Raw genomic sequence first — 25116 nt, forward strand, 5'->3', positions numbered from 1 at the left:
TTGGTTTGTTTTGTTTGAACTTTCATATATCCAATGTTAATGCGATATTGTTGGGTGTAGATCGCTTCTGTTCTCACACTTCATCGTTATTTATTGATATCATTCACTGACACTTGTTTTGTTTTGTCTTGTTTTGTTTTGTTTGAGCATCCACATATCCAATGTTTGGATAATACCAAGAATCGATGTTGTGGGGTGTAGATCCTTTTTTTTCTCATACTTATTATTGCTCACGTTATTTATTGACGTCTTTCGCTAGCTTTGATATTTTTCATACGCATATACACTATTGAGGTACAGGTGTGTAACACAAATCATCTAATGCTACTCCTGTGGAATTATTCCCGTATATAGCATTTTGTTTCTTCGTTGTAACATGATAAACTAAGTATGATAATATTCCTTTCCTTACATGATCGATTCATTTGATTTATATGTTATCAATTTATTTAAAAAGTAATTTGACATTTTGTATTTCTTAAGTTCCCTTTGTGTCAGTGAAATGTATGCCGCTCAAACAGATTTGAGAAATCGTTTCGATTCGACTGTATTTTGTCTGTATTTTTTTTTTTGTAATAAAAGAATCCTTTTTATAACTGCTTTGAATATCTTTCTACCTGTAATATGATTTGCTGGAATGCAGTGTTCAGTATAACTGATAAAGTTGATATCATCCCTGCATCCCCGTAACTAATGGTTTGGCCAGTGTACATGCAAGGATGACATGTAACCGTCAGTCGATGATATGATTCATTCCAGAGAGAAATGAACTACTCTCGACAAGGACAATGGATCATATTGACATATCTACATAACTTGTCATAGACTTTGATTAAGGTTTGGATTTGCCTTTAGCTACTGTTTCCTATTGAATATAGTGACGATATGGCTGAAATAATTAGGATGTGACTTAAAATCTCAACTCATTCACTCACTCCTGTTGAATATTTGCTGTTCTTAATTTTATCATAAATAAATAGGTACATACATAAGTGAGTGAGTGAGTGAGTAAGCAAGTAAGTAAGTAACATGAAACTTGTTTTTTTTTCAGATATTATCTGAAAGATAAAGGAGTCGGTTTGAAACTATGTGACAACGGACATTGCAATTAATTTGTGGGACATTACTACTACTATATATAACTTCGTATCTTCCCCTTTAATAACACATTCGATTTTAGCTTAACTTGAGTGCATTAATCGTCCCATTCCATTCTTCGATAAATAATTAGCTCTACCCCTGCAAGTTCTTGGTACATGTACATAATATGTATGTGAAAGAAAACTATTGATTTGAACTAAATCTTATCAGACAGTGAATTGTATTTTTGAGTAACATACCAGGCATGACACAAGCAAACTAGGAGTTGATAGTATGAGTCAGTATGCTTTTATGCTTTTTATGCTTTAATAGATGTATAGTATCGGCTTTTACCTATTTCCACAGTAACTAAAATGCAAATTTATAATATACCACCACTTTTCCAATTGTTCTCTGACTTACCAGAGAAACAGTGAGATTGTTTGTCAAAGTGAAACAATCCCCAGTCACTTCTTTCCCTCGAGGTGTCATGGTGGCCCAGTTGTCTAAGGCCACTCATTTCGCTGCGCAGGGTTGCTCCCCTTGCAGACAAAAGAAACCTATCCATTGTGGGTTCGAATCCCGGTTGATCCCAACACAGGTCAAGTCAAGATCTAAGTATGAATCCTGAATGATTGACGACTTTGCTTTGATCAGCCCAGGTAAACATGCATACAAGGATCTTGTATTTTACTTTCTATATGTATTTTCTGTTTTCTACAAGTCATCTACCAACTGACAACACGACTTCACCTTCAGTGTTATTAATGAGAGTAGACCTGAATTAAACGTGTTGTCAAAAGTTGACCAAAGCCATCTAAAACATTACCAACTGAATGATGAGTTGACCTATTTTAAATCCTTTTTTTTGTCTCCGTTGGCTTGAACACGGACGATACAAAAGTCCTCAACGTATCGCTCGTTTTCTAAAATCTCTTGCCTCGACATATACGCTCGGATGATGTTTGCTATGTAGAAGTAAGGGCAGAGGAAAAACAGCAGGAAATAGAATTACATAAAAAAAAACAATGATGTCGACACCCATCCCTAAACAGAATCAGCATAGAAATATGAACCACAAAACAAAAGGTTTCGAAACATATAACGTTAGTTCCGAAACAAGAGCTCATTGACAAGTGACGTTATTGATGTTTAGTGACGGAAGAGCCGATGTATTATGAAAGGGCCTGTTGGATTCAGGAATAGTTTCAGGATAATGTTTTTGAAACATGTAATATATAGTGAGTCTGGTTTTACGCTGCTTTAGCAATCTTCCAGCAATACCATGACCAGGGACACAAGAGATGGGCTTCACACATTTTACCCATGTGGAGAATCGAACCCGGGTCTTCGGCGTGGGGAACGACTACCACGCCGTCCTTGAAAATATTTACAATGAACTTGGAAACCGATCCCATTTTTCACAACGCTTTTGTTTCTTTAACAGATTAAGCCTGAGACCAACCACACTTCAGCGAAGTGTTGCATCTGACGGCACTTGTTGTCATATTACACCTTGACATATTTAAACAACCTGTCCCGTTTAGCCCACGCACATGGAAAACGGGGACCCAGATTTGGAGTGATTATGATTCTTGTTTAGAAAATTACCAGGACTGAAACAGAAACAAAGAGGATGTGAAAGGGAATAGTATGGAACGATTGACGGAAGGGTGATCAGTTATATTTTCATGAAATTGTGTTTCCCTCATTTCTCAGAAACGTACCTTCGAAGGAATAGGTGCACCACCTATGTCGTATTCATGAGCCGATTAATGAGGGGCAGATGATGCTTGCAGCTCACTAACGCATAAAACTTATAGTTACTGTGACTCATACTTACACACAGCATGAAATGAAACGGTTTTATCTTAGTAACCGTCTCAGTGAGTTTAGTTTTACGCCGCTTTTAGCAATATTCAAACAGTATCACACCTGAAGACACCAGAAATGGGCTTCACTCATTGTGCCTATATAGGAATGAAACCCGGGTCTTCAACGTGACAAAGTAACGCCTCAACCACAAATCTACCCCACCGTCCTTCTTGATCTTAATACATGGGACACCTCTTGTGCTTTGTAAAGGATGGTGTCCGGTGCATCAGATAATGTTATTAGATAGGAATCATTCTATATACATTAAATCAGTCTGAAATAATAGATCTTTAGCAAAATACTATCATTGTTAGGATAAATATAAAGTAACGATAAAACCCTAATGCATAAATAGTCTAATACACGATATAAAGTCATTAAATGAACTAATGAATGTTTTTTTTGGTTACTTTATGTTTATTTCTATGATGTTTTATAAAACCGAGTTATATAAACTAAATTTCTGGAACTCATATTTATCTTCACAACCATGTACGACCATGCGTTTCAGTTTTGTACACAAACATGATTTTTTTGTAACGAAATAGAAACGATGGATTACAGGTTGTTCTGCTTGACCAGAGCTTTTCTACATATGGATGACCCGGGATGTCAAATGACACAGAATGCTGGTTGAGTTAACTTCACTAAATAGGGGAGCAGAGAATGGTGTTGTTGCATTCATGCGAAACATGCATACATAGATTCGTTACAGAAGTTGTCCCGGAAAACAACTCTTCAGATAAAAACCCAATACAGTTATTTCATGTTTTAACTGAACTGTTTCACAGTCATAAGCTATCTTGGGTTTCTAACTTTGCAGCGCAAAGTCAGTTCCTTTCAGAATCTGATTCCTCTGCTCGCTGCCTAAAAGCTCGATATAGGAACTATCAAACTCACTGATTAAAGAAAGTGTGGAAATTGCTAAGGATATGTCAGCACTGAGATATCAAAGCGCGACCTTGTCTCGGTTGTTTGGACATGTTGACAGTCAGCTGGCAAAGGTGCACCCCTTGACATTAATAAACCCAAGCAGCTGTGACACGGTCACGCAATGTTTTAATGTCAATTTGATCATTTCAAGATGAACAACCTGTAAGTCTGTATATGAACAGAACCGGACGTTTATTGGCCTAGTGAAATGACAAGAAATGGGCTAAATAGTTGTGACTATCATTATTTTTAGGCCTAATGTGATAGAGAGGTTGGCAGGGTTTATCCCAGTCCTGGCGGATACTGTGCCTGATATTCCCGCTTGATAGGCCGTAAATATTGAACTTTGAACCTCCACGCTAATCGGCCTATGTGACGGACGTCCACTATACTTAAGAACATGTGCAATTATCGGCGTCAAATAAGAAACACTATTATCGGTGTGTTTGAATAATTCCTCCGTTTTTGGTTGTTGTTATTGCATTACTCTACAGAGAAACAACATTTAAAATTGAAACACGAACAGCACTGACGCTTGCTTTGCTCTTTATCACTGCATACAAACACAGTCTGTTTTGTTTTTGTTTGTTTTGTCCCCACCCAAAGAAGAAACACAAAACATATCCACCAAACACAACCAGTATACTACTTACAGTGGCGTTTTTAAGAGGTAGTTGAACATTTGTTCCTGAAATCACAAATATCAATAACCTCCAAGGTGAGTGAATGAGTACAGTTTTAGGCAATATTCCAGCAATATTCGGGGGACACGAGAAATGGGCTTTACGAATTGTAATCATGTGGGGAGTCGAACATGGGGGATCTTCGGCATGATGAACGAAAGTTTTCACCACTAGGCTATTCCACCGCCCCATATTCTCTAAGGATCAGTTAATGTTTGATCAGTTAATGTTTGATCATGAAAGTTTGATCATTGGATCTTAAAATTCCTACATGATGTCAGTTTGAATGTTGAATCATCAATGACTGTTGCCTGTATCATGTTTATGCACTTGAGACTTTTACAAATCAGAGATACTTTCAGGTTCATCTGCCAGCTTTCAACTCACCATTCTGTACACAGAGACACCAAACATATCTTTGGACATAAGATGTGACCAGCAAATATAGTAAAGCATAGGACCTCCTTTTATCAAGTTTTCATGGACGAAATATCTCTGCCATTCAAATGGTCAGCTAATTTAGTGAAATAATAACATAATAACACTGAGAAAACATCTGGACAAAACACCGAACAATACACAAAACGTGTATGAACGTATTAATAAATCGATGAAAACGTGGGAATAACTTGTGATCTTCCTCAACAACACACCCAACAGTAAAATAATAGATCTACTGTAAGATATTCGTAGATAAGACATAATTGTTTGCTTAAAAGATTGTTTTCTGTATGCGTTTGTAATACTTTATAACTTGTTGAGACCAAGATCTAAAAAATGTTACACAAATATTTAATCGTTCCAGCAACAAATTTGGGCAAGTGCCTTTACCTTTCCCCCTGGAGCTGTATACGGATAATGCTGCAAAAACATTTCCCGGGAATATATTAATATTCTGGGGTGGATAAGGTCAGTTGCAAACTTTGCAATAAATACCTTTATAGTAAGGAAGATATTTCCAGAAGCAAACCTGTGAAAATACTAAATACTCCGTCATTTGATATTGTACTGCTCACATTAAGTTTTATCAATACCAAGCGACCTCTCCCAGCATTGATACTCTGTCAATCACAGGGCTACCCAGATAGATTGCAGTCCAGGACATCCACGAGTTACCTGTCCACAGCAATCACTTGTTTGTAACAGGGAATGCCCAGCGAGAACCTTTCGGTCTCATAACTAAATACAGGTGTGTAGGTTTTTCTAGTATTTTGACTATAAAAGACATGCATTGAATAGGACCCATCATTAGTTTAATTGTAACTGTCAGTACACTTGGAGTCACTAGTAACTCTTTTCCATTACAACTTGACACTTAATAATCTAACAACGTGTACTGGACTTTGATTCTGTCAAGTTTCAAGAAATATCATACAACAATGGAATCAACTTGTGAGTTTGGATGTTTCATCTCAGTTATACGTTGTGTTTGTGGCCACTGGTTTAATGCTATATCAACACGCACATTAAATACCATTCTTCAATATTTCAGATTTTCTGTGTGTAGCATCTCTTCTCATTAGTGTTGGCACCGATGTGATCTCAGCAAGAACATTGTCGACACAGAGACCTGGTGACGTCACGACAGTGGACAGCCAATCAGATGGTGGTTTGGTACTGATAAGGATGAACGCCGCCATTATGATCCTGCGGGATGTAGATTATACAACAAACTGCAGTTTCAATATTCTGGTGTGTATATTGTATGGGTTTATTACGGATTCTCCATTTATCTGGAAGTAGTTGACTACTTTGTCGATAAGTTATTAAATACCACATTTTATCCAGATGAGATATTGCACCCGTTTGTTTGTGTTTGTGTCCTTGATTATTCAGTATCATGTGTTGCACATAGTGAGAAAATTGAGTTTAACGCCATTCATTACCGTATTAAACTTGAATTTACCCTGATCTACCCTGAAGTACAATGTAACTGTTTGTATTTATTTCAGTGCTCAACATTCTGTGAGACTTACCATTTGTCCAACACGTGTTGCCAAAACATCAGTGTGGCTGCCAAGTCCTTTCAGCTGGTGTTTTCATCAAACACTGAAACACCAGCTGAAGATTTGGTAAGTGAAGATTCATTAATGTCTTTGCATGACATTTTATCCAATATTAAGAACCCACTAAAACGTTAACATATTGTTTGGTTAGGATAAGAAATGTTTCCGAATCACACGTACATTACTTCTATTTATAAGACATGTACCAGAGAGAAACATAACCTTGAAACTCTTCCATTCATTCCACATCAGAAGGAACTTCAGACAATATATTCTGTAAGCTGCAAATACCTGATCCAAGTTGAACAGATGGTGAATGAGACCCAGAGACGACGTTGTATTGGCAGTATATGTCCACCATCAGATACTTCCTGTATGACAGAGGAAACTAGGGACACCAAGTACTGTCTACTTCGTCATCTGTCCACCAGAATCGACAGTTTCCAACTCACTGTGAAACAAATGGTGAGAATTGCAATCTTTGTCAAATTTGAGATGACAACATGAAATCAACAACTATCAATGATGCACTGAAGTTGTCATGATATGATACTCAAATAACAAAGTAATGACGTCATGTTTCCAATATTGTCAATTGTCTCCAGGATAGGGGTTGGTGCCATAGCTCAGACGTGTTGGAGTAATATATTACATTTAGTGATCCAAACCAATGGCCTTTGACGTTCCTTTCACAACAAATGAGCAATTGTAATGTGGTTTGGAGAGGTTCACTTTTCATAGAATGTTTTTGTAGTAGTAGCATGAGTGTGTATTGATGTTTGTTTTACAGATTGTCGCCAACGGTTTGTCAGTGCCAACAGCTGCTTCGTCTGAATCTCATGACGTCATCACTAACCCAACTACACAAGATCTAAGGGATCTGTACATTCTGTCTAACGCACACGATACATGGATCCAGATGTTGAGCATCTTGAGAAGAATCCGTGGACATTGATTTACCTGATGATGGAGATGCTTGATGGAGTGCAGATCTCAGTTCTTATGTTTTATCGTTATTTGTTGATACCATTGGAAACTACTATTTATTTAAATCCTTATTCGTTTTTGATGTGAAATATATATCATGATCAATTGATCCAGCATTATATACTTCAATTCACATCTTCATTGGTCATTGACGAACATTATATATAGATCCATATGTTGGCTTCTTGAGAAGAATCTGTTTATGGCCCATGTATTCAGGTTATGTTGTTGTGTCTCTGCTTTTCACGCATGTAATTCATATTTGTTTATTGATATCATCCAATAACAACTGGTTTTATTTGTTTGAGCATCGAAATATTCAATGTTTGGGTCATCGGGTTTTTTTTATATTCTTCATTTTTCATCGTTATTTATTGATATCATACGCTGAAACTTGGTTTGATTGAGCATTATTTTTTAAATATATCCAATGTCAAGAAACGGTATTGTGGGATGTAGATCTCTGTTCACACACTTCATCGTTATTTATTGATATTATTCACTAACACTTGGTTTGGAGCGATATTGTGGGGTGTAGATCTCTTCGCTTTGTTTGAGCATTCATATACCCAATGTTTGGATAATACCAAGAATCGATATTGTGGGGTGTAGATCTTTTTACTCATGGTTGTTTTTGCTCACGTTATTGATTGATGTCATTCGCCAGCTTTGATATTTTCCATACCCATATACACTATTGAGGTACAGGTGTGTAACAAACGTCATCTTAGGCTACTCCTGTGGAATTATTCCCGTATATAGCATTTGGTTTCTTCGTTGTAACATGATAAACTAAGTATGATAATATTCCTTGCCTTACATGATCGATTCATTTGATTTTTATGTTGTCAATTTATTTAAAAACTAATTTGACATTTTGTATTTCTTAAGTTCCCTTTGTGTCAGTGAAATGTATGCCGCTCAAACAGATTTGAGAAATCGTTTCGATTCGACTGTATTTTGCCTGTATTTTTTTGTAATAAAAGAATTCCTTTTTATAACTGCTTTGAATATCTTTCTACCTGTAATATGATTTGCTGGAATGCAGTGTTCAGTATTACTGATAAAGTTGATATCATCCCTGCATCCCCGTAACTAATGGTTTGGCCAGTGTACATGCAAGGATGACATGTGACGGTCAATCGATGATATGATTAATTCCAGAGAGAAATGAACTACTCTCGACAAGGACAATGGATCATATTGACATATCTACATAACTTGTCATAGACTTTGATTAAGGTTTGGATTTGCCTTTAGCTACTGTTTCCTATTGAATATAGTGACGATATGGCTGAAATCATTAGGATGTAACTTTAAATCTCAACTCACTCACTTTTGTGTACTATTCGCTGTTCTTAATTTTATAATAAATAAATAAATAAATAAATAAATAAATAAATAAATAAATAAATAAATAAATAAATAAATAAATAAATAAATAAATAAATAAATAAATAAATAAATAAATAAATAAATAAATAAATAAATGAATGAACAAATAATTTTTTATGTTTTTATGTTTCATTTTTCTAGCAAATTCAAACATTCTGGCATGGTACTAAAGTACGAATAATGATACAGTGTTACGTTCCGTTTTCTGATGCTATAGCTCACATATACATGTAACATGAAACCTTATTTTACGTTATTATCTGAAAGATAAACTAGTCGGTTTGAAACTATGTGACAAACGGACGTTGCAATGAATTTGTGGAACATTGCTACTACTATATATAACTATATAGGGTTTGGTATCTTCCCTTTTGATCACTGCAGGGGGACACCAGAAGCTGACTTCAGACCGTGTGCCCACAGGAAGAATCGAACTCTGGTCGTCGGCGTGACGAGCGAACCTATTGACCACTAGGCAAACCTAACACCACTGATACTTGAAGCAGCCATGGAAACCGTGATATTATGGTCATCACTCGGTTCCCAAACTGTAACTTCTCGATTCCTCTTTGAGTTTGTTGACAGAGTTGTTGCACAATGTACTTCAGCAGGCTGTGATTTCCACAAGGAATCAAACCTATCTGTTATGTATCATTGGGGTCGGAACCTGGGGGCAGCCTTGTGGTTAAAGCACGAAGTTCGAATCTCCACATGGGTACACATGGCCAGTTTCTGGTGTCCTCAAAACAGAGCTATACGTGGTGCTTTATATGACATGAGCCCAAGACGCACATTAACGACCATTCGTCTCTATTTCAGATTTTCAGTCTGTAACGTCACTTCTCATTATCAGTATTGGCGCAGATGTCGTCTCATCAGGAACACTGTCGACACAGACGCCTGTGACGACGGTGGACAGCCAATCAGATGTTGGTTTGGTATTGACAATGATGAACACCCCATTATGATCGTGGAAGATGTAGATTATACAACAAACTGCAGTTTCAATATGCTGGCGTGTATATTCTGTAGGTTTACGGATTCTCCATTCAGCTGGGATAAGTTGGGTAAACTTTCGATAAGACCTGCTATTTTACGAAAAGAAATCAAAACGTGCACATGTTCTATCAATTTAGTGCACAGCCGTTTGTGAGGCTTATACCACCAGTCCAACACGTGTTGCCATGACATCAGTGTGGCTGCCAAATCCTTTTCTGATCTTTCATCTCTTTCATCAAATACTGAAACAGCAGGTAAATAAATGGTAGATGAATATTCAACACGCTACCGTTCACTGCAGCCCTGAAGGCATTGCAACGAATGTAAAGAAATCCAGAATAGATATAGCTGAGTAAATATGTCCATGATCAGATACTTCCTGTATGACGGAGAGAACCAGGGACACCAAGTACTTCTGTCAAATCTGAAATGGAACCGTTATTATGTTGAAGACACATCTCCTAACTGGACATGACTGGCAGTATTTTAGAGTGTACGCAGAAATAATAGGTGGTCTATTTAAGCTGTTATCATACGATCCTTATATAATCAACTCACTCTGAAACAAACTGTGTTCACAACAAAGCCATATGGAGGATAGATCCCATCAAATAAAGCGACCCGATAAATAGTTTTGTGATGAAGGTTGCACTTAATTCTGAAAGAAAACACCAAACAAACAAAGAAAAACTGTACATGAAAGTATGGCAAGGCGTAGACCAAAATGTTGGGTGTTGCTCCTGAAGTTTCCTTTTTTCTGTGGGAAACATCATCTTTAATGTAACGTGAAAAAACATGGTTTGGGAGGTGTGAGTATGTATATAATTTTATGGGGATTGCCCAGTGCAAATAATTGTCTATTAATGTTATTTTGGTGCACTGAAGATGGGTTGTATATATACCCATGTCAATTCCGTTTATTATACGTCACAGGCTGTAACAACGGTTTGTCGGTCTCAACAGCTGCTTCCTCTGAATCTCATGACGTCATCAGTAACCCATCTATGTAAGTTCAAATTGATCTGTACATTCTATCTAACGCACACGTTACATGGACCCAGCATCTTGAGAAGAATCCTTGGACATTACCTGAACAGGAAGCTATTAGAATTTAACTGGCGACATCGGGCCCTTAAATGACATAGCTAAATGGGTGCAACGGTAGTTTATTCAAAGAAGCAAAAAGATGTTATTGCAGCAGTTTATAAGATGTTGATTTCCGTACTTAACACTATTCCACTTATATCACGCCGGTAAAGAATGGGGGATCAGGTTTAACCTCTTAACCTTCGTAGCAGTAGTAGTACTTGTGGTAGTAGTAGCAGTAGCAGGAGTAGTAGTTCTGGTAGTGGTAGTGGTAGTAGTAGTAGTAGAAGTAGTAGTAGTGGTGGTAGTAGTAGTAGTAGTAGTAGTAGTGGTAGTAGAAGAAATAGTGGTAGTAATAGTAGTAGTATAAGTAGTAGTAGTAGTAGTGGTGGTAGTGTAGTAGTAGTAGTTGTTGTTGTTGTAGTGGTAGTGGCAGTAGCAGTAGCAGGAGTAGTAGTTGTGGTGGTAGTAGTGGTAGTAGTTGTAGTAGTTGTGGTAGTAGTAGAAGTAGTGCTAGTAGTAGTAGTAGAAGTAGTAGTAGTAGTCGTAGTGGTAGTAGTAGTTGTGGTAGTAGTAGCAGTACCAGTAGTAGTAGTTCTGGTAGAAGTAGTGGTAGTAGTAGTAAAAGTAGTAGTAGTGGTAGTAGTAGAAATAGTGGTAGTAGTAGTAGAAGTAGCAGTTCTAATAGTAGTAGTGGTAGTATTAGTAGTAGTAGTGGTGGTAGTAGTAGAAGAAATAGTGGTAGTAATAGTAGTAGTAGTAGTAGTGGTAGTGTAGTAGTAGTAGTAGTAGTAGTTGTTGTAGTGGTAGTAGCAGTAGCATGAGTAGTAATAGAAGTAGTGCTAGTAGTAGTACTAGAAGTAGTAGTAGTCATAGTGGTAGTAGTAGTTGTGGTAGTGGTAACAGTACCAGTAGTAGTAGTTCTGGTAGTAGTAGTTGTAGTAGTAGTAGTAGTAGTAGTGGTAGTAGAAGAAATAGTGGTAGTAATAGTAGTAGTAGAAGTAGTAGTAGCAGTAGTAGTGGTGGTAGTGCAGTAGTAGTAGCAGTAGCAGTAGCAGGAGTAGTAGTAGTGGTAGTAGTAGAAATAGTGGTAGTTGTAGTGGAAGTAGTAGTTCTGGTAGTGGTAGTGGTGGTAGTAGTAGTAGTGGTAGTGGTGGTGGTGGTGGTGGTGGTGGTGGTGGTGGTGGTGGTGGTAGTAGTAGTAGTAGTAGTAGTAGTAGTAGTAGTAGTAGTAATAGTAGTAGTAGTAGTGGTAGTAGTAGTGGTAGTAGAAGAAATAGTGGTAGTAATAGTGGTAGTAGTAGTAGTGGTAGTGTAGTAGTAGTAGTAGTAGTAGTTGTTGTAGTGGTAGTAGCAGTAGCATGAGTAGTAATAGAAGTAGTGCTAGTAGTAGTACTAGAAGTAGTAGTAGTCATAGTGGTAGTAGTAGTTGTGGTAGTGGTAACAGTACCAGTAGTAGTAGTTCTGGTAGTAGTAGTTGTAGTAGTAGTAGTAGTAGTAGTGGTAGTAGAAGAAATAGTGGTAGTAATAGTAGTAGTAGAAGTAGTAGTAGCAGTAGTAGTGGTGGTAGTGCAGTAGTAGTAGCAGTAGCAGTAGCAGGAGTAGTAGTAGTGGTAGTAGTAGAAATAGTGGTAGTTGTAGTGGAAGTAGTAGTTCTGGTAGTGGTAGTGGTGGTAGTAGTAGTAGTGGTAGTGGTGGTGGTGGTGGTGGTGGTGGTGGTGGTGGTAGTAGTAGTAGTAGTAGTAGTAGTAGTAGTAGTAGTAGTAGTAGTAGTAGTAGTAGTAGTAGTAGTAGTAGTGGTAGTAGTAGTAGTGGTAGTAGTAGTGGTAGTAGTAGTGGTAGTAGAAGAAATAGTGGTAGTAATAGTAGTAGTAGAAGTAGTAGTAGCAGTAGTAGTGGTGGTAGTGCAGTAGTAGTAGCAGTAGCAGTAGCAGGAGTAGTAGTAGTGGTAGTAGTAGAAATAGTGGTAGTTGTAGTGGAAGTAGTAGTTCTGGTAGTGGTAGTGGTGGTAGTAGTAGTGGTAGTGGTGGTGGTGGTGGTGGTGGTGGTGGTGGTGGTGGTAGTAGTAGTAGTAGTAGTAGTAGTAGTAGTAGTAGTAGTAGTAGTAGTAGTAGTAGTAGTAGTAGTAGTAGTAGTGGTGGTGGTGGTGGTGGTGGTGGTGGTGGTGGTGGTGGTGGTGGTAGTAGTGGTAGTAGTAGTAGTAGTAGCAGTAGTAGTAGTAGTAGCAGCAGCAGCAGCAGCAGCAGCAGCAGCAGCAGCAGCAGTAGTAGTAGTAGTAGTAGTAGTAGTAGTAGTAGTAGTAGTAGTAGTAGTAGTAGTGGTAGTGGTAGTGGTAGTGGTAGTGGTAGTGGTAGTGGTAGTGGTAGTGGTAGTGGTGGTGGTGGTGGTGGTGGTGGTGGTGGTGGTGGTGGTAGTAGTGGTGGTGGTGGTGGTGGTGGTGGTGGTGGTGGTAGTAGTAGTAGTAGCAGTAGTGGTGGTGGTGGTAGGAGCAGCAACAATAGCTGTAGTTTTGTGGTGACATGACAGTAGTTGCAGTTAATGCTGGAGGGCATCAAGAACATGTTATACACAATAACCTATTACGTGTAACACAGGTGCGAGCGCTTATATGATGTATTTGGGTTTCACAGGAAAAGACGTTTATTACATGTACAAGAATAGCACAGAAAAATGCCACTGGTCGCGATGGCCTCGTCATAATTCACACGGTGTCTCCATAACAGGAAATTTGTGGTTATTCTTATTATCTGTGCGTTTTGTTTAAAATATTTACAACTTTCGCAAGTGCATGAATATTGTGTCATCTAACAGTAGCAGTAGCAGCAGCAGCAGCAGCAGTAGTAGTAGTAGTAGTAGCAGCAGCAGCAGCAGCAGCAGCAGTAGTAGTAGTAGTAGTGTCTATGAGCGATCTCCGGATTGTGATACTATTTGCTGCGTTGTAGTGTAAATATGGCATATTCTTACGTGGTTGTAGTTGCGCTGAATTACCTCAAAATTTTCTTCCACTGTGTTAAAGATATTTGATATTTTATCGAAAATGTAAGAAAAGGTTCCGTGTGCATCAAAGCAGTAACCTTTAAGTTTAAAGTAGTTTTGTTGAATATGTTAATGTGGCATTATTCATTATATTCAATAAATGGTCAATAAACTTTCCTTCTGTTTCAAAACTAATCTGTGACTTATAGTGGTCATAACTACACCGCTGATTGCTATTACAATGTCATTTAGCTGATAAAACACGTGTATTGCAGTGTGCTTCAATATACATTGTCCATTTCATCAAAAGGTTTCGCTATTTTTATCTTATTGAAAGAAAGACAACCCGTGTACTTTCTTTTGCACGTCAGGTTATACATCATAACATCGTCAACTTCGTTACTGTGATATTACTACACACCCCTTTGTATATGTCCACATGAAATGTATACAAAAGTGTAACGAAGTGACAGCGAACAATATTAAGACAATAATTCCGATAGAATTCAAACTGTCACTGAAAGTTTTCTATGTCCATGTGAGTCCTTTTTCAAGCCTCTACTGCAACGGGAGCACCAGCCAGTTGGAAGCCATCCCATATATCAAGTAGGACTGTCATATAGCAACCACCATCAACAGTGGTAGTTACAGTATCTTCTCTGTTCTACACCGGCTGTAACAGTATCTGCAGTGCGGTACACCATGTGAAGATAGTCCTGAATAATCTATGCTGGGTCCCGGATCGCCGCCTGTGGGTATTTCCCAAATGATGAATATACATACGGCAACTTTGTAATGAGAGACGAAGGTGGGTGTGTAGGGGTCGTGCGGTCGGTCTGGTGTCTTTGTTTTGCAATGCCTTAGGAAATCCGTATCAATGTAATGTGACATATGCTATATGAGGTCCGTTGGTTACTTGGGCACGGATCTATAAAATGCAACTGCTCTTTATCTGAAACATAAAACTAACTTTGTAATGAGATTCCCTGAATTATTGATTAATTGCTTAGAGTCAATACGTCTGTACGCAGTGCTGGAGAGAGAGGCATGGGCTTTCTTGGAGTGAATAGTACAAATGCACTTAGAACACAGACGCCGACACAGAGACATACAGACACACATACATAGACACACAGACACAAAACATTTTTCATGACGTGGGAATTCTAGTAAGTAAATATAGATCGACAGCGCAAAAGAATACCCAGTCTTGGCTAGTGTTGGGACTTGCTGAAATCTCACAAATGATGATTGGTTCATTACCAAAGACCAGTAATCAAACGGAAAAAAATGGTTAGCATCATTGTTCAGATTTTTCCTGTCCAGGTTGTTACTTTTTTATTTAGAAACTGAGAGAATTTAACATCCAGTATAAAAAGGTCCAATTTGCTACATAATGTTCCCAGTATCTTCAATAAATATTCAGTCATGGCTTTTCAGCAGGTTAAGTGAAGTTTCTCAGGAAAAACATTGGCAGCTTCTGAGATATGTTCCTTCTTTAAGTATTCAAACACCAAAAACAGTACCTCCAAAATCTATTTTGTTCGATTATGATCGATTGCCTAGTCGTTTGGTCAGTGCGACCAATCCTGGAGTATTTCAGCTAGTTGGCAGGCCACTAGTCTTGGCTATCCTCAAACTCATAGGTTTAGAGTTTAACAATCATCTGTTCGTGGTCAATGGTTTCAGGGAGCATTTCGTTTTGAAAATCCAGTAATTTTTAACAATAACATTTGTTATTTAACAATAATGACAATATTATGGATATACAACATATTTTATTCTGTGGAGGCGATGTTTCGACATGGATTCTAATGTCAGCGGCTGATTCGACAGTAAGAATCTTTAACTCTACATTTTCGTTCGACTTTAATTCCAGAGACTGCTGAAGGAAGAGTGGTCTCAGCTAGATTATCAGCTCTGAACAAGGAATACTTCAGAAACCAGGAATACGTAGTTGAAGGCTATGAAGGAAGACGGGTTTCCTGCTTATTTAAGACAAAACGACCTTCATTGAAATAGCGTTATAGTCCAGTGTATAATCGGCGTCAAAAGCGGATTACAAGCATTTGGAATCTGCTTTTGGATTATAAGGTATCCAGCTGGGTTTTACTGTAGACTGCTAAATAAAATACGCGATAGGTTTTGAACTGCTTTGATACCTAAGATAACATAAACTGGACTTGATAGTTATAAATTGACGTGCAAAAGAAACTTTACATTCGTAATTTCAACAATAATTTGAAAACCCATAAAGTAAACTTGAAATCTGTTTTGTACCTCAGTTTAGGAAGTATTGAAAACATCACAAGCAAACCTAGGACTGCTTTAGTTTGACACAGGTAAACATCCAGCGCCAGGCCTGCATGTCTGGCAGTGTACTGGTGAATATTTAATCCGGGTTTTCATGGAACAAGATAATTCAACCGTGAAGAAATACTTTTGATGTACATGATTAATTGAAATGTAGTTACACGGACGTAATGCAAATGTAACACCAAGTAATAACTCAATTATATCACAGAGGAATAAGTCTCTCTACAATCAAATAATGCATCAGCATGGCATACAGTATTTGCACAGAAATACCAGCTAGTATTAGTAACTGTTAGTTAATATTTCGAGTGAAAAATGACTTTAACCATTTTCATATTCACATGAGCATCATGTGTGAATGCTCTTTAAATCATTGTGTTCATAGTAGTATCAACTGTGAATGCTCTTTAAATCATTGTGTTCATAGTAGTATCAACTGTGAATGCTCTTTATGATCATTGTGTTCATGTGAGTATCAACTGTGAATGCTTGTAACGATCATTGTGTTCATATGACTATCATGAGTGAATGCTCTCTACTATCATTGTGTTCATGTGAGTATTGTTTGTGAATGCTCTTTGTGGTCATTGAGTTCATATGAGTCTCAACTGTGAATGCTCTTTACGATCATTTTATTCATATGAGTATGAGTATCTGTGAATGCTGTTTGTGATCATTGTATTCATACGGGTATCATTTGTGAATGCTCTTAATTTACGATCAGTGTGTTTATATGAGTATATTCTTATTGATGTGTAGCAGTGGCGGCTTGTGTGATGTTATATTAAAGACTAAATCAACTGTCATATATGGAAAAGGAAGTAAGTATGAGGAAAGAAGGTCACAGTAACACTAGAGATTACGATCAGTTAAGTATTTTCTTATAAATGGATTTTTAAAACTGTAAATATTTTCTTTCATGGCGGAATTTCGTGTCGGTTAACCGATGCCTCATGAGACCTCATGAGACGTCTAAGAACATGCTGAAATTTAGAAATAATCTATATGGGTACAAGTTGTGTTTCGTCTTTCCTTCGTAACAACCTCGTCCAAATAATTGTACGTTCGTCTTATAACGATCACCCTCTTACATCAAAACCTTACGTGATAAATATGTCAACGTGACATATTAAAGAAGCCGTTAACAATATTAGAGCCATAATGCTATATCAAGTTATCATTCGTTATGTTAGGTCAATCCGAAATCTTTAACTAGCCTCCCCTGGAGAACAGATATTTCCTCTTTCCAGCTTCTGATCACGCTTGACAAATATGTCAATATCAGCATATCAATATAGATATTATACCAGTGTGTACGTAAAGTAATCCCCAACGTTGAAAACAAAGGCTGAAAGCAACATCATGATTATATTTACGAGAGAAAAAATCCTTCAAATTATGACATCAGGTATGTCTGCCCATCTAAACCCTTCGTCGAGCCTCCACCCGCCATCCAGCCAACTGGGTAGGATCCAGTATCTCTAGTGGGAATGTCAGATGGAGGTCATGGACATTCGTTATCACCGTCAACCCCTGAACACACTGAAATGGGTCCCTGCTGTCTCTCTCTTTCTCTCTCTCTTTCTCTCTGTGTCTCTGTCTCTCTCTCTCTGTCTCTTTCTCTCCCTCTCTCTCTCTTTCTCTCTCTCTCTCGCATGTTGACTATGAATGTGAGGGCTTTGATGAGGTTCAGCAGCTGTTCAAATCCATGATAATAATAATATCAGTGGCAGCAGAGGCAGTTGGACCAAAGAACATTAAAGTCTGTTTTGCATAAATGGGATTAGCACAGACGCTCAATATAAAATAATCATGGTGGTTTGTTGTAGTGAGTGATTTTCATATTCACGAATGGGGCTTTAGTATCTCATAACAATAGTTTCGGCCACGTTTCACTCAGAAATGTTTTTTCATATACGCATCATTTTGATAAGTATCATTGATGTTGTTTAGATGTCTTAACATATTTTTGAGATCTTAAATCCAATGTGTAAACATTAGCATAAGGATTTCACATTGATCCATGGGAATGATACTGCACAACAGATGACACAATGTATTTCTCCTTTATAATAATGACAGAAAATACCCCAAAAGGAAACTGCGACGAATTCCGTTATTTCAGAACGCGATTACGACACCATACGTCGTTACCAGCAATTACCAGCAATTTGGAAGTCGCGGTGGCTGAGCGGGCTAGGCGGCTGACTTTGTGTGCTGGCGATTAGGTGCCTGACTCTGAGGGTGCGGGTTCGAATCCCGGATGGGACTCAACCGAAAAAAAAAAGTACTAGAATTCGTACTTTACTAAGAAAGTGAAATCCCAAATATGACATATGTAGCAATTACCTGATTCAATTTGATAAGGTGGTGGAGGCCTAGAGACGAGCTCGCGGGTGTATTGGGGGCATGTGTCCATTATCAGGCTCTTCCTGTCAGTCAGACTGATAGAACTTTCCACTCACGTATAGGTTTTAGTGTATTCTACAGATTGTTTCCGACGGTTTGTCAGTAACAACCGCTGCTACACCCGAGTGACATGATGGCACCGCTGACATCACGATCCAAGACCAGGATCGTGGAATATTTTGATGAGTATCTTGATTCTGTATTTTGTTTGTATTGTATAATGAACGTAGTGTTCTAGCTTATTTCAGTAATGTGAAGTGGTGTGGTTTAAAATGAACATTTTACCTCACAATTTGGGACAGATTATAGCAGCTTTTGAGGGATTTTGTGCTCCTGAATTTTCCCACTCGATCAGAAGTTGTTCAATCAAGGTCACAACATTCAATACCCCTAGTAAAGCGTTCAATAAGCTTCATTGTTCACATGTTGCGGAAACGGTAAAATTTGAACAGTGATGTCCGATCACTTGACCAGCGAGGTCCAATACAATTCCCTATTTTGACTTGTATCAATACATTCCCTGTATTTTCAGGCGAACAAATATTTTTACGTGTAACAAAAATCCCAAGGTGACCATACATAAATTTCTAACTGATAGGACAGCTGTCGTGGAAATACTGGGCACGGTGGGTATTCGAGTTACTGTTGTTACTATCACCTAGTAATGCCTGTCAAACCTCCCCAGTTACTGTAGCTAGGCTGGAAGTGTTAGATTACTTCTGGTTCGACGAGGTAACACCTTCAAATAGGATTGCCGACACGCGGTGTTAGTTCGTCAGCTGTTAGATAAACGCGAATTAGTTCAAACAGTTTAGGGAGGGAGTTAAATTGGGTGTGACGCCGAGTTTCAGTTATGTCATAGTGTTTGAGCTTATCAAGGACATGCAGAAGGTCCATGGCCTTACACACCCAGTAAAAGAGATTAGGTCACGATCCATTGTTTCAGCTGGTCTCATTGCTCCATGCTGATCGTAACGGAGAACAAAATGGAGGGAGTGGTCAGTCGTAGCCCACTGTTTGATTTTGTATCCCGATGACAAAAGGTTTTCTGATAGGTATTGATTATTGGGATCAATCGCTGGCATGAACTGTCTGGTCAAAACTCGATTGTTTTCAGCCTTAATTCACAACGAAACTCTGGCTGCAAGTATCTATATGCACATATCAATTCCTTTTCTGATGCGAGATAACATGTCATGTGAAAATGACTATATCATCAGTGTCATTACGATATCTCACATCAGTCCGCATACTGCATGTCCTACTGTAACGGATCTGTAATTCCAATACAGATGCTACTAAGGGCTCGATAACAAGATACCTACTACGTCCGTACAAAGAGCCCTCTAACACACCTATTACAGATCTCTAAATCCTAGTACTTATCGTACAAGGGGCTCTCTAAAGCCTACTACAGAGCGTACAAAGTGCTCTCTAGCACCTACTATGTCTGTGTGAGGCAGTGTGAGTGGATAATTGTAAACAGTGACGACACCACGTGTCTGTAACAATAGTAGTCATGGTGTTACCCCACCTGTATCAACCCACCCGAATTTGAAAAACTACTCGCCCGACACCACACTGCAAGCCTCCGTCCCGAGACAATGTCGTAACAAAAGAGAAAAAAAAAACATGTGAGGGCTCGGGAATACTATCATACGTAGTCGTCGCAGATAGCTGCAACATTGCTGGTACAGCGTTAAGTAAAACTCACTCACTCACTCACTCAGAAGCAGAAGTAAACGAAGCAGTCTGTTCTCATCTTCCGCTACATAGAGAGTGATATTATCAGCAATCACAGTACATGCAGATATACATATAGAATGTTGTTTTTGCTATAGTGGAGTAGGCTAAACCGTGCGCTCGTCAGAGGTTTCATTCCCCACACTTGTACAGTGCTAACAGCCAATGGCCGATGTCCCACGCTGTGAGGGAATTCTACTTACGAAGTACAATCTCATTCTCGCTTACTGTAAATTCTGAGCACCTGCCCGGAGAGCGGAAGGTCGAGGTTTGATCCCCGCCCACGCCGTACCAAAACTCGACGAAGATGGTAGTTGTTGTTACCTTGCTGAAAGCTCGACATTAAAGAGTTAAAGAGGATTGATCGATTAGTGATTAGTATAAAATGGGTTTCTATGTGAAACTAATGTATGTTCCCGGAATAACCTGTCTTGCGAAACGGTGTCCTTTACAAAATATACATAATATATACGGCAGGGTGTGACGTTTCGCGGTTTCCATGGCATTGTTGAACGTCACTACGTCATTACACCCGGATTATATTAGTAGGTTGTGTGATATACTAGTATAGGTGATTGTGTTATCTGACTCTGGTGCTGACGTCAGTGTGTGGAGGACAGGCCGGCTGATGGTATACACAGTACAAGTTGTACCGGCGATAACATTGACCTTGGTATCGTGTTACAGCGGTGTAACACTTATATCACATGTCACAAACTCACAACACTGGTCTTGGGCATTATTATTACTTGAACTATCATTAAGTCATATAATAAATAAAAATAATGATAGTAATAATATCAGGAGAGTGCCCGGGTTCTCCTTCTGACAATCTGGGTAATGCAGAGGGCTGCAGTGTTGGGGAGCCTCCATATTCTCCGAAAAGTTCTTGGTGGGTTCGACTAGGCAGTTTCCTGGTAAAAGTCCCATTCGCTGCCTGGGCTGCGTGTAGAGGGGGTGAGGGCCCTGTGCTGATGATGAGCTTTACCAGCCTGACTATGCCAGGATCACCAAAACCCTTTCTCCTGCATTCTATCCTAATCTGCAAAACATAAGAATAATGTAAACGCACTACCAATATAATAATCCTGTTTACCTTTGCCCTCGCTGGGGATAGCCAAACGGCTCAGCGTTCGCTCTTTTGAGTTCGATTCCACTTATTTGTATAACCTATTTCTGGTTTCCTCATGTCGGTATAATATTACTGAAGGAGGCGTAATATCACACACAATCCCTCACAAGCACTAGAATTACATTCCGATTTAATGTCAAGTATTACCAAGCTGGGTTATTACGGTGAACAGTTGTATCTACCTACTGTGTGTCCTCATTATGTCACATGACAAATGTCATATAAACGCTTGGTTCCTAGAGTGGACGACGATAACAAGTAAACGGAATGCGATACTTGGTGGGAACGTATGCGGTTATTAATAGGCTTTCATGGTATTAATAGTATTATGTAAGGGATGATAGTTTCCGATCTTCAATATACTTTTGATGTAGGTCCAGATAGCTTCAATTCATTTACATACAGTCTGTTTATGAAAGTACAGAGAATTTCAAAATTTCATTAATAGCTATATATTTTCAGGAAAATATAAAGATTATGGTATAGTTGGTCACCACTTACATGAACCTGTAAAGGAGACCCGTTGATGGCAACTGAAAACACAGCTCAGACTAATGTGATTCTAGGAGACCCCATGGCTGCTCCTTATCACATTCCCTATCAATGGAGAGCTACGTACGGCGTCAATAACAATGTATTAATATGGATTAAGTCATTCTTAACAACAGGACCTAAATGCCTTGTAGACGGAGATGCATCATCTTCAGTGCATGTCCGGAGTACCACAAGGAACTTGTCTGGGACCAGTTTGGTTCGTCATTCACATTAACGACTTGCCATTACACATTAAATCGTCAGTGCGATTATTTGCGGACGACTGCCTATTCTGTAGAGGTATTAATACATCTGGGGATCACAATCAATTCCATGCGGACCTCAACTCATTGGAACACTAGGCCAAGGAATGGGGACTGTCTTTTAATGCCAAGAAGTACTCTATTCTTAGAGTATCAAGTTTAAATGCTCCAAGTGCCTATCTACGCTGCAATACCATCTTAGAAGAAGTTAATGGTAATCCTTATCTAAGTGTAATCATTAGTAATGCTCTGAAGTGGTGTACACATATTAATGAAACTGTCAGTAAGGCAAACTCAATCCTCGGTTTTCTGATTCGTCAGTGCCCCAGGACACTAAACAGTAGAGGTTATCAATCTCTTGTAAGATCGTTACTGGAATATTTCTGAACTTTATCAGACCTTTATCATCAAGTCGACATTACATCTCTAGAGAGAGTACAGATTCATAACATCAAACTATTCACAACACAGTAGTGTCACTAAGATTCTAGACGATATTGGCTTAAAACCACTGAACGAACGATGCAGGGAACATAGACTTGTATTACTTTACAAGATAGTAAGCGGACTAGAGGCAGCACCAAAACATCAAACTCGGAACCCAACACGACCAGAACTAGGAACTATAACCAGAAACATTTAGACAATCGTTTTACCCAAGAACAATAAAACCACCTACTCGTTGACAAGGCAGTACAGACACCGAGTTGTGATTAATTCCCAACACTTGTCAGAGGCCAAGTAGCGTATGCGCACCACCCAAACCCCAGCATAACACTCAGAACTGAGTCCGACTGGGAAACCATACTCAGATACAGAAATACACATACACGCGCATCACTTCCTCTTACTCCCCAATTCCTCCATGGGTTTTTAAGTAAAGACCACGTATCCATGGTAACATGACACATTGTTGTTGTATTAAACATTTACTTATCTAAACCTACCCCCATCTTTTGCTGTAACGTTTATCTAAGGTTCTGTTTCTCTGGAGAGCTGTTACGTATGGGTAATTATGTCAGAGTAGAATATTTTTTAATTAAATGTGACTCTTCAATTTCTAATTTAACGAATTAAAGAGTGATACATATTTGCAAAAGTATAACTCAACGCACGTTGTAACTTATAGCTTGATAAACAGTGAAATATTTAAGATTATTGCACACGTAGGTGTACGACTAATACGAAACCAGTGTGAGATTTTGTATAACCCGCGCGAGAGGAGGCCAATACCTAGATTTGCACAAATATCAAGTCATGTAACATTCTTAATCAACAGTAATAATTATTTCATTATCCATTTTGTTCGTGTACATTTGTGCAGTGAAACAATGTAAGCATCTGTGAGTGTCCTCTTCTCTAACGTTTCGTTTAATTCTGTAACAACTTCAGTAGAAACACTTTTGCAAGGTGAAAGTGATAGAGGCACATATGACATACAGGACGCTGGTTATTTTTCGCCATAGGGGTAGGAAACAAGCATATGCGTGTACATTAGGGTGAATAGTTGTAATATACAATGCATTCGTATTCGAGATATGCCATTAAAGAAATAGGATATGCCATTAAAGAAGTAGGAGATATGCCATTAAAGAAGTAGGAGATATGCCATTAAAGAAGTAGGAGATATGCCATTAAAGAAGTAGGAGATATGCCATTAAAGAAGTAGGATATGCCATTAAAGAAGTAGGATATGCCATTAAAGAAGTAGGAGACAATGCATATGAGAAAAAGTATTATTCATCCATACAGATGAAACATTTCCACATTAATGGAACACGTCGTCACATTTTGCCTTAATTTCGCTTCGTCATGTGTTTCCTCCTTGGCTTCGTCATCTGCAATCTTATCAATCTCTTAAATCCAATATCCCCTAATTTGTTTCAGTAGTATAAAATAAAATTAACTATATGCATATTGATGTGACAATACAGTGACAGCATAAGACACAAAGCACGGTTACGGCGGCATTATTTGTGATGTTAATGGTAGCTAACCAACAATAATAGTACTGAAAAAAAACCCAAAATTCTATAATTTCTCAAACCCGATCTTGCTCCAAGCCTAAGAAAGAGAAATCCGATTAAATATAGTGAAAGTGTGAGGCAGCTTCAATATATATTGTGGTATAAAAATACCGACTCTCCCGCCTCGCGCCTAAACCGGTTTTGAATAGTCGACACAGGCATTAGAGCAGTTAAAAAAGTACCGTGACTGTTACTGCATATCACACACGGGTCAGGTCACGCTGACTGTACCCGCAGGTGAACTGAAAGCCTGGCGGGTGTTGTCAGTCGTGTAAATACTGATCATGCGCAGTGGGTTTCGGGTGATCCTCACAATAAACACACCTCCGGTACATGCGCGGTAGACACGAGTCAGTGTAAGTGTGTCAGAAGCAGGGCGTCGTTAAGGGGATACTGTGATCGAGGGTGCTGAATCTGTTGGTGTCGTTTCTGTGTGGATTAGTATCAGACAACCATGTGTGGAGACATGACCAAGTGTTTTATGCACGTGTTCAACGTGCTGTTCCTGGTGAGTTTTGTGATGTTCTCGTGTGATGTTCCTACTAGGTGTGAGATGTTCTTTCATGTATGTATCTTTCACTGAGTAGCAGCACATTACCAATTCTGACGCACGAGTGAATCGTTGAAATTGTATGCCTGCATCATTGTGGCTTGTTTTTTAACACCTGATCA

General features: G+C 38.6%; 1 protein-coding gene across 1 annotated transcript in view; it reads left to right on the forward strand.

Annotated features, from left to right (window-relative positions):
• Window positions 1-24732: 24732 nt before the first annotated feature.
• Window positions 24733-25116, forward strand: part of LOC137261308 (CD9 antigen-like) — a 14990-nt gene continuing 14606 nt past the window's right edge. Inside the window, exon 1 of the mRNA XM_067799037.1 lies at window positions 24733-24952. Within this exon, the coding sequence (XP_067655138.1) occupies window positions 24899-24952 (54 nt within the window). The 5' untranslated portion in view covers window positions 24733-24898. The remainder of the gene's footprint in view (window positions 24953-25116) is intronic.

This window comes from Haliotis asinina, chromosome 14 (genome assembly GCF_037392515.1).
Source record: "Haliotis asinina isolate JCU_RB_2024 chromosome 14, JCU_Hal_asi_v2, whole genome shotgun sequence".
In the NCBI taxonomy this organism is placed as follows: Eukaryota; Metazoa; Mollusca; class Gastropoda; order Lepetellida; family Haliotidae; genus Haliotis; species Haliotis asinina.